We start from the raw sequence: 15,370 nt of genomic DNA, 5'->3' as shown, positions 1-15,370 counted from the left end.
TTTTTTCTTCTTCTTGTTTTCTCAAAAACTACGACGTTCTGATGGGTGAAATTTTGCTTATGGCGTCTGCCCGTAAATAACCGTGGAATGCAACGCTAATCTCAGAATCACACGATGGCTCTAAGCTGTCCCTTTAAGCACGTTTTCTAAATCCCTGCTGCTTTCAGAATCTTAGTCATGCGAATTTGCGACCGTTCTTTGTTTGCTCCTCCCACCCTGACATTTCTGAGGCAAGCGCTCACGACGTTCCCCGTGTCTTTATTTTCCGTGGTCCTAACTTCCAACTAAATTTCAGTTAGGAATGCCTCGAGCAATATTGTTGTGGATTTAGTTCGTGGACGGGGAGCAAAGGAAAATGTGGCGTGGGATAAAGAAAGAAAGACGAGACATTTATGAGGTTGTTGCTGGAGGGCTGCCTTTTTCGGTCGCTCACAATGTCTTTTGTTGTCAGAATGTAATGCAGCATTTTGCGTTCGATTATCGTTTCTGTGTTTAACCGCGCACTCCTTGCGGCGGTTTTCTTGACTCACGTACTCGCGGTGGGCAGACGCGCGCGATGACGGGGTAGGAAAAGCGTCCAGACCGGTGTGCTTCCAGTGCTGTTCTCCGTACGAGCTGTGATAAACAATGTGGAACACTCTGCTTCGGCTTGTGCGCCATTTAGTATTTTATTAATGAAAAAGTATGACGAGATCTTGGCACTCGTCGAAAAAACGGTCTGCGACAGCCTGATAATTACAGCAGCGCTTGTAAAATTCAATTTTAATTATGGAACTGTGAAATTTTGGAGACCACAAATTCAGTAAGTTAGCCCCAGAATACCAAGCCTATCATGAACTATATTGCAAAAGCGGCCTGTAAATACATAAAAAGTTTACGGATGTTATTTATTCTGGTGGTTTTGGGTTAGGATAGTCTGCATGTGCCTTTTCCTTTGTTCTTCTTGGGGGCAACACGCAATGTACGCATGTGACCAGGGCGTGCGAGCGTTGAAGGCAATTGATATTAAAGGGGTTGGAATACTTTCATAGATGTGATTCATTACATCATTGACGCATTGTACTGCACGCCAGAATGCTAAAGAAAAAATAATTATTCATCTACGTGTCGTACTTAGCGAGATACAAGCCCTCGAAGACACTCCGGACAAAGCGCAGGCGTCACACAGCTCAATTATGAAAGATGGAAGTCACTGAAAAGGTTAGCCAGCTGTAGGATTCGAACCCACATCCTCTGGATTACCGGTCCAGGGATCTACCAATTGAGTTAAGCTAACACATCTCCCCAGCGACTTCCAAGAGTGCGTCATCTGAAGGGACAAGCCATCCACTCTCATTCATACGGTGTAATGAATGTGTGTATGAGTGAGAAAAATGTAAGGGTGAAAGGGGGATGAGTGAAACAAAGTGGTCGGCTTGTCCTTTCAGATGACGCACCCTTGGAAGTCGCTTAATTGGTAGAGCCCTGGACCGGTAATCCAGAAGATGTGGGTTCGAGTCCTACAGCTGGCTAACCTTTTCAGTGACTTCCATCTTTCATAATTAATTTCTTAGGCACTTGAGGGTTTGTATATATTTGTCCTTTCTGTGTGTCCCAGCCTCAGAACATCAATTGTCACATGTTCACACAGCTCAAAGTTGCGTCCATTCTCATTGGCAGGTCGTAAGCACGTGACTTCTCGTGCGCTCCCTCATTGGCGGCGGCGGGGGTTGTGATCTCAGAGCCCGATTAGTTTTTTTCCCTGGGTTTCCCCTGACGCTTAAAAATAAATATCGGCGCAGTTCCCTGTGAAGTCGGCCCGGGACACACTAACCCACCTGCGTTAGTTGTGACGTTGCCCTCCTGAGCGTGGCCGACTACGGCAAGCATATCCACCACCACCACCGCATGAGCCTTTTTGAGCCCATTTTGTCCGTTTCTGACACCCTCTTCGCTGTGAAACTTTCAATGCAGGTTCACATCGGTACGAAGAGCAGTCTTTTACAGATATACAGTCAGACAGAGCAGTCTTTTACAGTCTATCTCAGATAGGCTGGGATGACCTGTCGCAATAGTTTTCTTTTACGATTAAGCGGGGTACCCTATGGCACTTTTGTCTCGCTTTACTTTTATCTAAACTATTAGGTGATGGTTAGTGCAGGATTCCTACCTATGATAGCAGTATCTGGCCTTCGCAGACGTAAGGAAAATAAGTGTCATCCTCCGATTTGCAATATACAGTTTGCAATATGCTTACAAAATGAAGTACGGCTTTTTACTCCCCATTCTCTCGGTACTCACTTGATTAAGCAATCAAAGTTGACAACGTGTGCCACAGAGTATATTTCATGACACTAAACGTATTTTTTAAGTATATTTTCCTCGCTACCCAGAGGGCGTACAATCCCAACAACACAAGGGCATCCCAAGCCATCGGATCGCCTTGTGAATGAGGATGAACCGAGCTTTGAGGGCAGCGATAGAATTCTCTTCTAACGGAACTCTTGAAGATGTCCCATGATACTCAGTAGGGTCTTAAGTATCTACGCTCTTGCCCACTTGAAGATGGTTAGGGACGACGTGCGCGATTCTGGTTCAAGACCTATGTCACGTACTTCAGTTATAACAGCCACTGATTTCTGTCTGTCTTTCCGTCTATCGGTGTGCGTTTGTCTCTTTCTCTCCCTCTGTATGGGCGCATGCGTGTATGTGTGTGAAGGAATAAGTGAGTGTCTGTGACAACGTTTGCGTGTGTGAGGGAGAGAAGGAGAGATAAAGATGGGAAGGGAGGGCAGGAATACGGCGATGGGTACAAGATTAACCAAGGCTGTTGACGACGACATGTGCAACGACAATAAATGCTGCATTTAATATGAACTTAACCGCATGCGCAACATGTCGTATAATCATGTTTTGGAGTAATTACACAGCGATGACATAGCAAAGACTGAGTCTGTATCTGAATTTGAATACTGTGTTCCTTAAGAAATAGTGATGGATCGTTTATCATCATTCTCCTTCAAACACGGGTGTAATGCAGGCAAAGCACGCGCTACAGAGGGTTTTTCCACTGATCTCGATTGTAAAAGGCTGGATCGCGGATTGGGAGCGCGAGCGTGAAGAAACCGGCCGCCATCTTACTGTACCCACAACAGTCGCCGCAGCGATCATGGCAACTTCTTGCAATTACGGTCGTACCAACCGTACTGGCAAGGTTACAGGGCCTAAATTTATACAGGTGAGTCACTCCTCATCAAGGAATAAATAGGCGTCCATTCTGTATATTTAGTTGACCATTATGAAGTGTTTTTTTGCCCAAAACGAGCACTGGATGCAGGTTGCTTGATCGCTCTTCCGACGTTCAATCAAGCACACTTGCATTTTACCCGGCGGCAAATACAGTTTGAGTGCATAATATGCTTGAAAGAACATGTTACACTACACAGGTAGTGTTGTCATCAATATATGTGCAAGCAATCGAGCGCTTTTTTGCATGCATTGCTAGCATGGTGCACGGTGTTCTCTGCGGAAGCAAGTGCCACATTCATTTCTTTGAATTACCTTCGCGCACAAGTTGGGTATTACGTCATAATGAGACCAAGATTGTCACCTTTTTTCATGTATTGGTATTGTTTTGTGCCTTGGTTTGATTTGTGACAAATAAACTACGTAACGGTGGTGTGGCGCGACTTCAATAACGCCTTTGTGTCTGAGCTGTATCGTCAGCTTGTTACGATAGTAATAATTTGTAGCGTGTCGTGCTATTTGTAGCAGTTTTAAGGCAAAAGTGGTCTCTCAATACAGGTTTCGTCATGAGGGCTGCCCAGTGAATAATCTGTGCAGTGTGATACGGCTGGGTGTACATGTAAGTATCACGTTCCCCATCCACTGGTTTCTACTTTACGGGAAGGAACAACCTCAGTGCACGCACTGTGGTTAGCCTCTCTCAGTTTTGCATATTTTCTTACATGTTCACATCAGAAACACACCTTAGACTTTAGGCTCCTTCACCCAGCAATATAATAATTAGAGATTATAATTCTTTTTAGAATAGTTTTTAATCTTTTTAATTATTAGAAGATACAGGGATTGTAAACCATGTTTTAAACTGATGTTTTAACATTTGTCCAGTGCATTTATTAAACAACATATTCATTTTTAACTGGTTGCACCCAAACCAATGTTCTGATGTATTATTTCCTTTGTTGTCGATGCACCATAAAAATTGTAATAATCATCATCAATGCAGGTTACTTCACAGCTGCCTCGACATACTCAAGAACTCGGTGCAGAACCTGCGTAATGCCCACGAGCTTTGACTACCACAGCACCTCCAGAAAGTAAAGTCATATGTGTCACACGGGATTTTTAAAGGCATTCACAGTATATAATACCTTGTATGAACTGTTGTAGATCTAAGCAGCCTCTACAGTACACTCTCAGAAATTAAAACTTGTCAGGGAACTGTGATAATTGTTTCAGTTAATAGGCATGCACATATACGCTATAAGAAGAAAATTATTTATTGTGAATGCACTTCTCTGGCTACTCATGTTGTTTACATTTACTGTTGATCACATTCATTTATCACATATTATATTCTGATATATTATTATTATATTATCACATATTCGATCACATTAAATTTAAAATTTAGCATATATGAGAAAATATCAGGAGGGAAGTTGCTATTCATTGCTCATTCCAACCTAAAATTGAGAGAGCGTACCTGACCATTGTCATTCCTAAAATATATGTCGGCACAGTTCCCCTAGAAGTCGGCCCAGGACGCACATTTCCCCAGGGCGTCAGTCGTGACGTTGCCCACATACGTGAGGCCGACAACGGCAAGCCCTTTCACCACCACCACCTAAAATATATATTGCCATTGTAGCAAGGTCACAAAACAATAAATACAGTCTTTTGCGATCTCCCTGCACGTTGATTGTATCCTGAAACCCATAAGTGCAATAAATAAATCTTGAACTTGAATAAACTTGATGTTGTATAAACTTGACATAAAATGTTGAATAATATAATGAATATATTGAATAAACTTGAACTCGTATATTCTCTTAGACTTCTGTTCTGTAGATTCTGTTAGACTTTTTTGTTTGCGTTTCACAGACTGGGTACACGAGGGCCAAAATGACAAAATCACAACTGTTTCAAGCTCCAAATAGTCCTGTTGCAACTTGAAGACCATATGTGGAGCTGCATTTTTTGGAACATGCTCCACATAACAAGCATGACAAAGTCAGCACTGGATTGCAGGACCCCGTCCCCAAGCAGCTTTTCTCACGCTGCAGTTGTATTCAACAAAAGCATGTGAGTGCTGGAGAAGGACATTCAGTTTGGCACAACCGCGCCTGCAAATAATCAGAACAAATAAAGGAAGAAGCAAACAAACATAGAAGGGCTGTACTTCAAAAAGAGATAAGTCCTGTGTCTCAAGGAGGTGTTACCACTTTCTAAGTAACTTAATTGATTAAGCTTACATCACTATACCTGATTAACTGCCCTAACGAGTGTGATCTAATTGGGTGAAGTATAATTATTTGCGCTGCTTCGGTGTGTCTATTTTTGCGAGGCAAAGCACCGCTGTCGTTTACTAAAAGGTTCTTTCTAAGGCGATGCTTGATATAAATCATACTAAACGCATACACGGCTAAAACAACGGCTGTGATTCTACAGAACGATCTCTTTCTGCCATGCGAGTATATCTTTTCCCGGACCGTTCTTTATGGAACAATTTTTGTTCAGAACGCAGTACGGGATATTATATACATGGTTGTTGTTAACCTCAAGTCGTTTCTTATTGAAATATTGGCTGGGAAACGTGCTGTAGTACAATCCCCAGCGCTGCACTGCGGTGACGGTCTAGTTTCGGAATGCAAAACATAACGTAATTAAGAATCGAACGGCGGGACACCTGTGGAACACTGTTAGGATACATCAGTATACTGGCACCTTACAAAATTGTGTGATGACAAACAACGATCAATGCTAGCAGCGCAATAAATACTCACAATCTCCGTTGCCTCCCATTGTTTTCTATGGGCACACACAGCACTTTAGGGCCCACCAACATGGCGGCCCGAAGGCACGCCTCTCCCCCACGAGCCCCTCTCCCATGCGCGATCCAGCCTTTATACATAGAGATCAGTGGGTTTTTCAGAGTGCAATGAAAGTGTTTTCGTTTCTTCTTCTACTTCTCTTTTCTTGCATTATGCCAGGAAAACGTTCCCAAATTCTTCCTCGCCTCAGAAAGTGACTTTTCCACAATACAGAACTTTTCAGGTCGAAGAAAAGTGACTTGTATGATTACACGAAAGTCATAAGGACGGAAATGAAGAGGCCCATGAGGATGATCCTCGTCGAGTGCATTGGCTGAAATAGATCGCACAGCTCCCCACGGAAGTTTTCTCGTCGTTTCATGCCTTATCCAATCCAATCCTCTATAGCCCTGAGCAAGCCACGTTCCCTAAGCTGTCGTCTGCTCTGATGACGGTAGACATCCCTGATGTAGACTATGACAAGCCGCTCTCTCAGAGTAATGTAGACACGCAGAATAACAGATAGGATGGCATATACGCAAGCTATCTGGTGGACGTATCCATCATACTTGAAGCCTGAGTCTGTGCAAGACAAACAATCACGCACACGAGTTTCGTGTGTGTGGTTGTTTGTCTTAGGCAGACAGACTCAGGCTTCAAGTATGATGGCCACGTAGACCCCTTGTTGTCACACGCGATACAACTTAATGGCAATACAACGCAAAGCGCGTTCACGAGAACTGCAATCCGCTATTAATAGTTTCATTCTAGTGACTTGCGTATAGTTTATTTCTAGGCGAAGCACTTTTGCTGGTATGTCCGCAGTGCGTCGTTCCCTTGCGATAGAAAACGTGTAGGAGGGAGGGGGCAACCAGCAGTTGTAGTAGTGAAAAGAAAGATATTGGTACATCTTTCGGTATTCGAACGCAGAGGAGGCCTTAAAACACTGGCTGGAACAGCAACTGGAACAATCAGTTCTGTAAAGTTCTATTCCTTTTTCCCCTCGCATGATCTTAAAGTAAGTGTTCTCGTTAACTACACCTATATGAACAGATGCTTTTTCTTTGACCTCGCACGGCTTCCTTCTAACCGAGCCATCAAATTGCAATATCTTTACTGCCCTACACACACACGTCTCCACCACAGATTGCACATAATGGTTCTCTTTTCACGGTCTGTGGAGCTCCAAAATTCAGGAGTGGCTCGCTTTTCCGCAGGGTCACTTTTTCTTCATCAGCGGCAAGCTCACCGGGGCGTTTCTTGGGCTGTTTCCAGATGTCGTTTGCTACAGGATTACAACACGCTGCAATATGGTAGAGAGAGCACGGTTTATTATTATTTTCTGCTTGTTTTCACCCTTTTCTGCCTGATTAAACGAGCGGGCACAAATGTCACTACATTGCTATGCCAGAACATGACGAAAATGGGACAACTCACGTCCTGCTTCATAAGTGCAGTAACTCAAGCTCTAAAGTCAGCTACGAAAGACACATGAGGTAGATATATTGACTTGAGCACGCATGATATAAGGGATGGAAGAAAGATGATCGGTTGTCCTCCAAATGCTGTCTAGGTATTTCTCACCAAAGAGCACCAGTTGGCAATTGAACTAACTTTTTTTTTTTCGCTACTATGCTTTCTCCTTCTACTCAAGAATTAAATGAGGCTAATCTTCTCAGAAATTATTATTCTTCAACCCTGTGCGTCCAGAAATTGACTTGGCCCGTCATACAAAGACGATAAAACAGCTGAACGTTCCTTTCTCTCTATCTCTCTTCCTAAAGCTTTGACCTATTTTATGGATGACCGTGGCAGGAACGTATTCTCCATGCACCTGCCGCGCAGCATGTACAGGTTCCAAATACCTGCAGACACGCTCAACCCGCCGTTGCCCTTTTATGTTGAACCAACGCCGCCATTCACCCCAATGTAGGCGCTACATTATCCCTATCACCAGCCAGAGCAAAAAAACATTTCCACTCCGTTGAACAATTCACGAGCCGATAACGCTCTTAAAAGTGTCGCATTAAATAAACAGAAACAAATCGAAAGTTCACATCTCCCTCTCTGTGTCGTCAGCCCATCACGTCTTCTTTTCTCCCTCGTGAACGGTGCACAAAGAAGTCCTGCGTTGAGACGCGGAGTACTCAGTGATCTCCGGGGACGGTGGTGCAGCAGTCCCGTTTCTTCTTTTTCCCGCTGTTTCGAATCGTAGTTGCGTTTCATATACTTATCTGCATCGCATTCCTCCAGCTGCTTATTTGTCACGCTTCTCTATTTGCGTGACGCGAATTTCTCTTCCCACGTGAGCCTGTTCCACGATTTGCCGCGTCTCCAATACGCTTTCGGGGAGAGCGACAGGCTTCCCTTCTGGTGTAGACGTACGGTCTTTACCTCCGTGATCCCTACGTGTAGACAATGCATCGTATCTTGGGATGTTGGTCGTCTAGAGGGTACCATACTGCATGCATAATATTTCTCAGACGTGCTTTTGTCCGCCGCACTATAGAAAGAGTGCTTCCTGTTATTTTATCATTCATTGTCTCGATGTATAAATATGTCATTGCCGACTTTTCAGATGGTCTCAGCTGCATTAATCAAATGCTTTCGTCGAGCTCATTTGTTGCTGCTTATTTTGCTTTTGTATAGAGAGAGACACTAGCTTAGATGCTTTTTTGTCGTGTTCTGAGTATATGCATTTCGTTGCTGTCCACTTCATAACGATCATTAGTTTACAAGAGACAGGATATTTCTAAAATTATTCATACCGACAGAGAGAGGAAGGGAGAGAGAATAAAAAGAACTAAGGTGTCAGTCCGCCGGTGCTGCCAGCTGCTCAAAAACGCCTACTGTGAGTGATAAATCCAAGATACTTATTACTTTCTTGAGATATTGTGTTTACTGAAATATTCGGACAGGCACGCAGAATCATCAAGATAAAGTTGTTTGTTTCAGACTGAGTTAAGCTCAATTATTTATTTATTTATTTATTTAGTTTCGTGGCAGTACCGCGAAGTTACTGTGGCTATGAGCGGCGTACAGATGTGGAGAGATGCAGAGAGGACAGCAGGAAGGAGTGGGGGACAGGGGGTTACTATGCGTCCTGGGCCGACTTCAGGGGCATCTGCGCCGGGCGACTTTCCAGATCCTAAAAAAGCAATAGCACGGGCTACCTCTTCAGGAGTAATGTGTACATTAATACCGTCGACGGACCCTTTGGACAGCCTTGATATTTCATGGAGAAAGTCGGAAACAGCTTTCCTCAGACGCCGGCGGTACACTACGGCCAAAAAACTGGTATATGCTCTATTTTAGCTCGCGCGGGTTTCGATCAGTAAACATAATGCGGGGCAGCGATTATACAGTGAGTGAATCGTTTTCATTTGAACAGTTTTGTCGCTGCCCAACCTGAAAGGGGCAGATCGCTGGGTAATGGTGGCCGTGATGTCGTAAGTTTAGTGAACCCTCAAAGTTACGTATGAAGCTGAAGCTGAACGGTGGAAGAGCTGCAACTAATATCCCGTTGTACCACTTTGTGTCTTTTGGACAACAGTTTAAATAGATTTCAGATCACAGCGATATAATACACATATTCAAGAAGGAAGAGCATTAGGCGAAAATAATAGTCTGTATACTCTTGCTTAGCAAACAACAACAATAAATAAATCGTGACTATGACAAGGGGACACCGGGTGACTCACAGCAGTTCACACTGCATCTCGCAAAAATATGCGGCATCTTGCAGTGCTTCTATGACGCTCTTCCATGTGTACTCGAGGCAAATTAATCATTGCAACCCTGTTATCCATAGAAGTGCAGCGCCTCACCGTGCGGTTCAACTGGAGCGTTAAATGTCTGTTTCATCCTTCACCAGATCCTCCGAAAGAATTCTCCATCAAGGACATAAACGGTGACATCTTAGACGAGACAGCGGGGCCGTACACAGAAGGTGATGATCTGCTTCTCAACTGCGAGATAGTTGGAGGTAAGCCTATCACTCATTGACGTATATCTCCCTTCGTAAGCACCACTTCAGGCGATGGACGAATCCAATATGCATGAGCCGCATAACGAGCGGCCCTTGTATAGCGTCCGCTCACTCGTTATAGGCAGATTACGGCGCTGCCACATCGAGAAGAATTCCTGATTTTTATATTTTTCGGAAAGCGTTTCCCACGAAAGGCACTCGATCGATTCCCAACTTGCGTGCGATGGGAGTGCCGCGTGCCATAGGATTTAAGTAGGACAGTCGTGTGTTAATAAACCAAAATTCTTCAACTACGTGTTTGGTTGAAAAATATTGAAAAGTGTATTATCAGAAAGACACTTTCTTATTTTATGCTTCTGTGGCTTCCTTTGCGGCATTATAGGTGGCGACATGCAATGTTGCGCCATTATTGTTGCATTAGCAATTTTTAATAGATAGGAAGCATTGCACGAAAAATATATGATAAAGGACGCTGATAATCCGTGCTCAGCAGCGTGATATCACCTGCTCAAATAAATAAATAAATAAATAAATAAATAAATAAATAAATAAAGAATTCCGAGTAGCTGTGCAACGTTTCGTACTGCCAGCTGAAATACAGCGACAGCTGTGGTCGCTACGCATCGTGGCAAGACTTGAACACGATTCTTTCTCTGTGTTTGACAGTTCTTAACATATAATATGTTAATATTTCGAAATTATCTCGTACAAATATATTGCAACACGAACCCTGCTCGCATGTTTATGAGTCGCTACAATCTTCTCTGAACGAGTTCGTATCGCAATTACACGAGACAACAACCTTCACTAAGAACCTTCCCTCTGCGGAGCCATCCTGACGAAAGGCCTGGCATCTTGTGTTTTCCACTCCAGCCACCTGCATCACCACACCTTACGTGACAGGCAGACCTTCGATCTTGCTGGCATGGTTGTGAGATTGTTCCGGGATCGTTATTCATTGTGCTTGTCAGTGTCGAAACTGTCTGTAACTGATGTTTATTTTCCATAGGTAAATTTTTCCCGCTTGCACTTTTCCTTTTCCCCCCTCTGGGTGCAAGTTGCTTAGACACGCTGTCTTCCGCGAGGGTCGTTAAATATTGTTTGCTGTGGGCTGAGATTTCGGTGCACGTTTGCTCAGGTGGGCAAAATTCATCTACAGACCCACCACTGTGGCGTCGCTCAAGATCGTAGTCGTCTCGCCGACGTCAACTTCTTCCTCTCTTACTTCCTTTCTTTTTTCTTTCTTTTTTTTCATTTCTGTTAAGCTCAATCGCCCTTACTCAAGTATCGTACAACGTGGAACGTGAAAGTTAGGGTCACTAAATAAGCTACGCTTATTACGCAGCTTATTTAGTGACTCTAGTGAAAGTCAAAGGCGGCAGCTGGTAGTTCTAAGACAAAATGAATTACCAGCTGCCGTGGCCTATAGTGGTTATGGTGATGGCATTATGGGGATGGAGACTGCGTGGTGAGCGCGTTCGAATCCGGGCATCGGCTGTGCTGTCTGAGTGTTTTCCCTGTGTTTTCCTCAGACGCCTTAAGACAAATGTCGGCACAGTTCCCTGTAAAGTTCGGTCCCGGACGCACATTTCCCCCCCCCCCCCCCCCCTGCGATAGTCGTGGCGTTGCCCGCCTCAGCGTGGCCGACTACGGCAAGCAAGCAGTCCCATTACCACCACTATACCACCAAAAAGAACTAACGTCGGATGTGTAAAAATATACACGCAGTGTCTTCAATATAGTGAAGGTGTTGGGACTCTGGGCGCCGAAGACGAGGGATGCTGCCTTGGCGGCACTTGTGAAATTTGTTCAGAGCTGTGGGATGGACACACCCTTTTAGGATTTTCTGTGCATGATCTTGGGATAATTGTGGATAGTGGACTGCTAGTGAACGTGTGAATAGTGGACCTCTGAATAGCGAACATGTGCATAGTGAATAGCGAACTTGCGAGTAGAGCACATGAGAAGTATTTTTGGGGAGTGGGGGGGGGGGAGAATTTATGTTAGGAATCGCAGAACAAGTCGGGAAACGAGTTCAATTTCTCCTCTTTTTTCTCCTTACAAACAAACAAACCAACAAACAAAAATTACACGGCGTCCCATCGAAATTTGGCTGGTAGCGTTGAATTAATCATAATCATAGAGTTTCGACATCCCGCACAGCAGACACTCCATATTTAGGTGGGTACAGTACTTAAAAGTAATTAAAGACGCGGTATGAGTAAGCCGGGTTTTTGGCGCATTATCTTACTCTCAATTATGGTTTGGAAGAATTGCATCTTACTACAACAGTGACTCGTTAGTAAATGTTGGTCTAATTGACTTGCTGCACAAAAAGAAAGCACAGTCGAAGCTCGTGAATTCGCGATTTCGGTGCGTGGAACTGCTGGTTCATTATGAGGTGAACTGATATTCTATGAGTGTGGATACACGATATAAACTAACTATAAAGGCGTCATTCCCTGCAGTCTGGCGAAGCACGGTAACACTGGTAAACACAACAAAGTGGACAGGATAGCAGTCTTAGGTAGTAACACAGTAACTTGTAACAGTAACTAGCTACATTTTGTAGTAACTAGTTGCAATACCTAGACACTTTCCTGCACAAATAGTTTGTAACCGTAACTACTTATTGGTTTTGGTTAAAGTAACTGTAAAATGTAACTAACTAAGTTACATTCAGGCATTGCGATGCTTTACGCGCGTCATTTGCCTAATGTCATTTTGTCGAGGCTTCATATGCCCTGCCGTTTTTCCCCAAAAGGAAATCCATTAGTTCTGCCATCTCACACACAGCCAGGAATGGCCTTACTCTAGCTTACAGCGTCCTGTTAGGGAGGGGGGGGGGGGATATGTTTATTAGACGAAAAGGGAAAAAAAACGGGGAAAGGTCAGCCAAACGGGACGTCGGCTTGCTATTCCAGAAATAAGAAATAATAATAAATAAAAAGAAAAGATAAGAATTAAAGAAAGAAAGAAATAGGAAGGAATAAGAAATAAATAAAGATAGAAAGAAAATTAAGAAATAAGAAATAAAGAAAAAGAAAAAGAAGTAGGAAAAAACGAAAAACTACCAGATGATGAAAGAAGGATGAGGTAGATTAAAGACAAAGATGACAAAAAAAAGATGACTAACAAACGGTGAAAGAATGATGAGATGAATCACAGAAGATGACTTTAAAAAGAAAGCATGAGGTTAATGCGTTGAAGGTGAGAGTGGGGCACAGAAAAAGAATGAGATTTCACGACTGAGTTCACAGGCTGTTCATCAGACCTGAGTCTCTCAAGAAAGTCAGAACTGCTTTGGTCACAGACTGCTGTGTGTGATCTCGTACTGGGCCGAGCAGAGTGGCCAGAGAAAAGTCTGTGCACCGCAGCTCGAGTAGGCGTCGTCTCAGCGTGGCCGTGGTGTCGAATCTGTGACAGTCGAGGAGAAGGTGTGGCACATCAGCTTCAAGAGCGCAAGTGGGGCATTTGGGCGACTGGAGAAGACCCATTTTACAGAGAAGTAGAGGTGTCCTGGCGACATTAAGGCGTAGTCGGTGTAGAACGGACGCTTCTTGACGCGAGTCCTGTTAGGGTCCATGGGAGAGCCTGTGTTTATAACATAGCTATGCATGGGCAGTACAAATGCTAAAACAACTTTTTGAGTCACATTATTTCTGCTCTTTTTTTTTTCTTAAAAGGCAACTGTCAACTAACTAAGTTACATTAATGCAGTAACTGTATCTGTAACTTGTTACGTTTAAGAATAGTAACTTTGTCACATTTTTCGGGTAAAGGTTTGCTTACATTGCTGCATCGTGTTCACTCATCTTATTGTACTCCCTCAAACTCCACTCCAGGAAATGATGCCTTTTGCACGTGTACACCAGCTAAATACCCTATACCTTCTGTTCATGTTAACCAGAAAACACTGCAAACTCCGTGATGGGAGACGCATAAGCACGCATGTAGCTCAGCCGTGAGCTCAGCACTTCTAGGTTGTGCTCAGTGTATTGAATTGGGTCTGATTTTTGTTTATGCACACTCGATTCACTCGATTTGTTTCAGACATACTGATATGTCATATCAGTGGACAGTGCTTGTCCTTGTGGACGGCTCTTTGAAAGCCCCATCATCATCCCTTCATCCTCCCCCAACGCGAAATAGGGCAGTGTACCGCCTCAGCGGCGGTGAATCGCCCACCCCATCCCTATCCAATGTGTGTGTGTGTGTGTGTGTGTTGTCCTTGTCTCTACCCTCGTGCCCGTGTTTCTGACACTGCACTCTTCCCGTTCTCCGTAATATGTCACATTTTTCTTTAACACCAACAATGAACTGCCCATGCCGTGCACGAGTGTAGTAGTCTTTTGGCAGCTTGGGCGACCCGTTAACGCAATTTATTAGCGAACGCAGGTAACATTAGTAGGAAGGACTGCGGAAACACCTGAGAATGCTCTACACTACAACTTGCCTCGTCGCATCTTCAACGAATATATTCGGGTCCGAAAGGAAAATTGTAACAATAGGCTTTGTGTACTCCAAGCAAGACGAAGTGTTCCAATACGTGTCCGCATGTCAGTCACATCCTCGTAGTTTACAAGTAAACAGCATGAGCGCACACAGCGGATGCTTGAAGGTGGCTACGTTTTTGTGGACGTGAATGAGGCTAGCTTTTTGAGACACACATGTGCCAAATCGATGGACGGTCTATTAAGCTTCGCGCATGTCGTTCCAATTTATTGAATCGCTTTTATACAGTCGGCATGCTTCATGGTGCAAAGAGTGCTGTAAACGACAGGCGATAAGGACGAAAGGTCTCCGCTGTGGAGGAAGACCTTTATCTGACGAGGGAAGCATATGAGTTATAAAACTACATTGGTTTCCTTAGTCTTGATGCCATCAGCCATTTCAGAAGCTGGGATACTCCTCGGTAATCGTTCGACGATGTTTCCTTGCTGTGTCTTGCTTTTGTTTCAGTTGGTAGATCAATACTACTCACCTTGTTTGTTCAAGCAAGGGACATCGTTGCTGTACATGACGTCGATATGCCTTACAAAGAGTGCGGCAAGAGTAAACTATGAAGGCGCTTATAGCGATACGAGAATAAAGGTAGAGCTATCGTACTAACGCTTTGTATAGCCTCAGATAAGAATACTGTGCATGTAGGTGAAGCAGCCTAACGACAAATGCAAAATATAAAACAAACACTGGTCCATGTCGTCCCCTTGCCCCACGCGCAGTCCTGGCCATTGTTAACCAATCTCCCATTCCCGTGGCCCGTCTGCCGGAGAACATTGGAAATAGCAATAGACCGGTTCGCCGTCGCTTTCCGTGTGGTCGGTTGCGGGTATGGTATCGTTTA

General features: G+C 44.0%; 1 protein-coding gene across 1 annotated transcript in view; it reads left to right on the top strand.

Annotated features, from left to right (window-relative positions):
* Positions 1-15,370, top strand: part of LOC135385931 (neural cell adhesion molecule 1-A-like) — a 227,467-nt gene that overhangs the window by 158,395 nt on the left and 53,702 nt on the right. Inside the window, exon 3 of the mRNA XM_064615563.1 lies at positions 9,910-10,020. Within this exon, the coding sequence (XP_064471633.1) occupies positions 9,910-10,020 (111 nt within the window). The remainder of the gene's footprint in view (positions 1-9,909; positions 10,021-15,370) is intronic.

This window comes from Ornithodoros turicata, chromosome 2, assembly GCF_037126465.1.
Source record: "Ornithodoros turicata isolate Travis chromosome 2, ASM3712646v1, whole genome shotgun sequence".
In the NCBI taxonomy this organism is placed as follows: Eukaryota; Metazoa; Arthropoda; class Arachnida; order Ixodida; family Argasidae; genus Ornithodoros; species Ornithodoros turicata.
The sequence above is the reverse complement of the archived record's forward strand: the minus strand, read 5'-3'. Positions and strand labels throughout refer to the sequence as shown.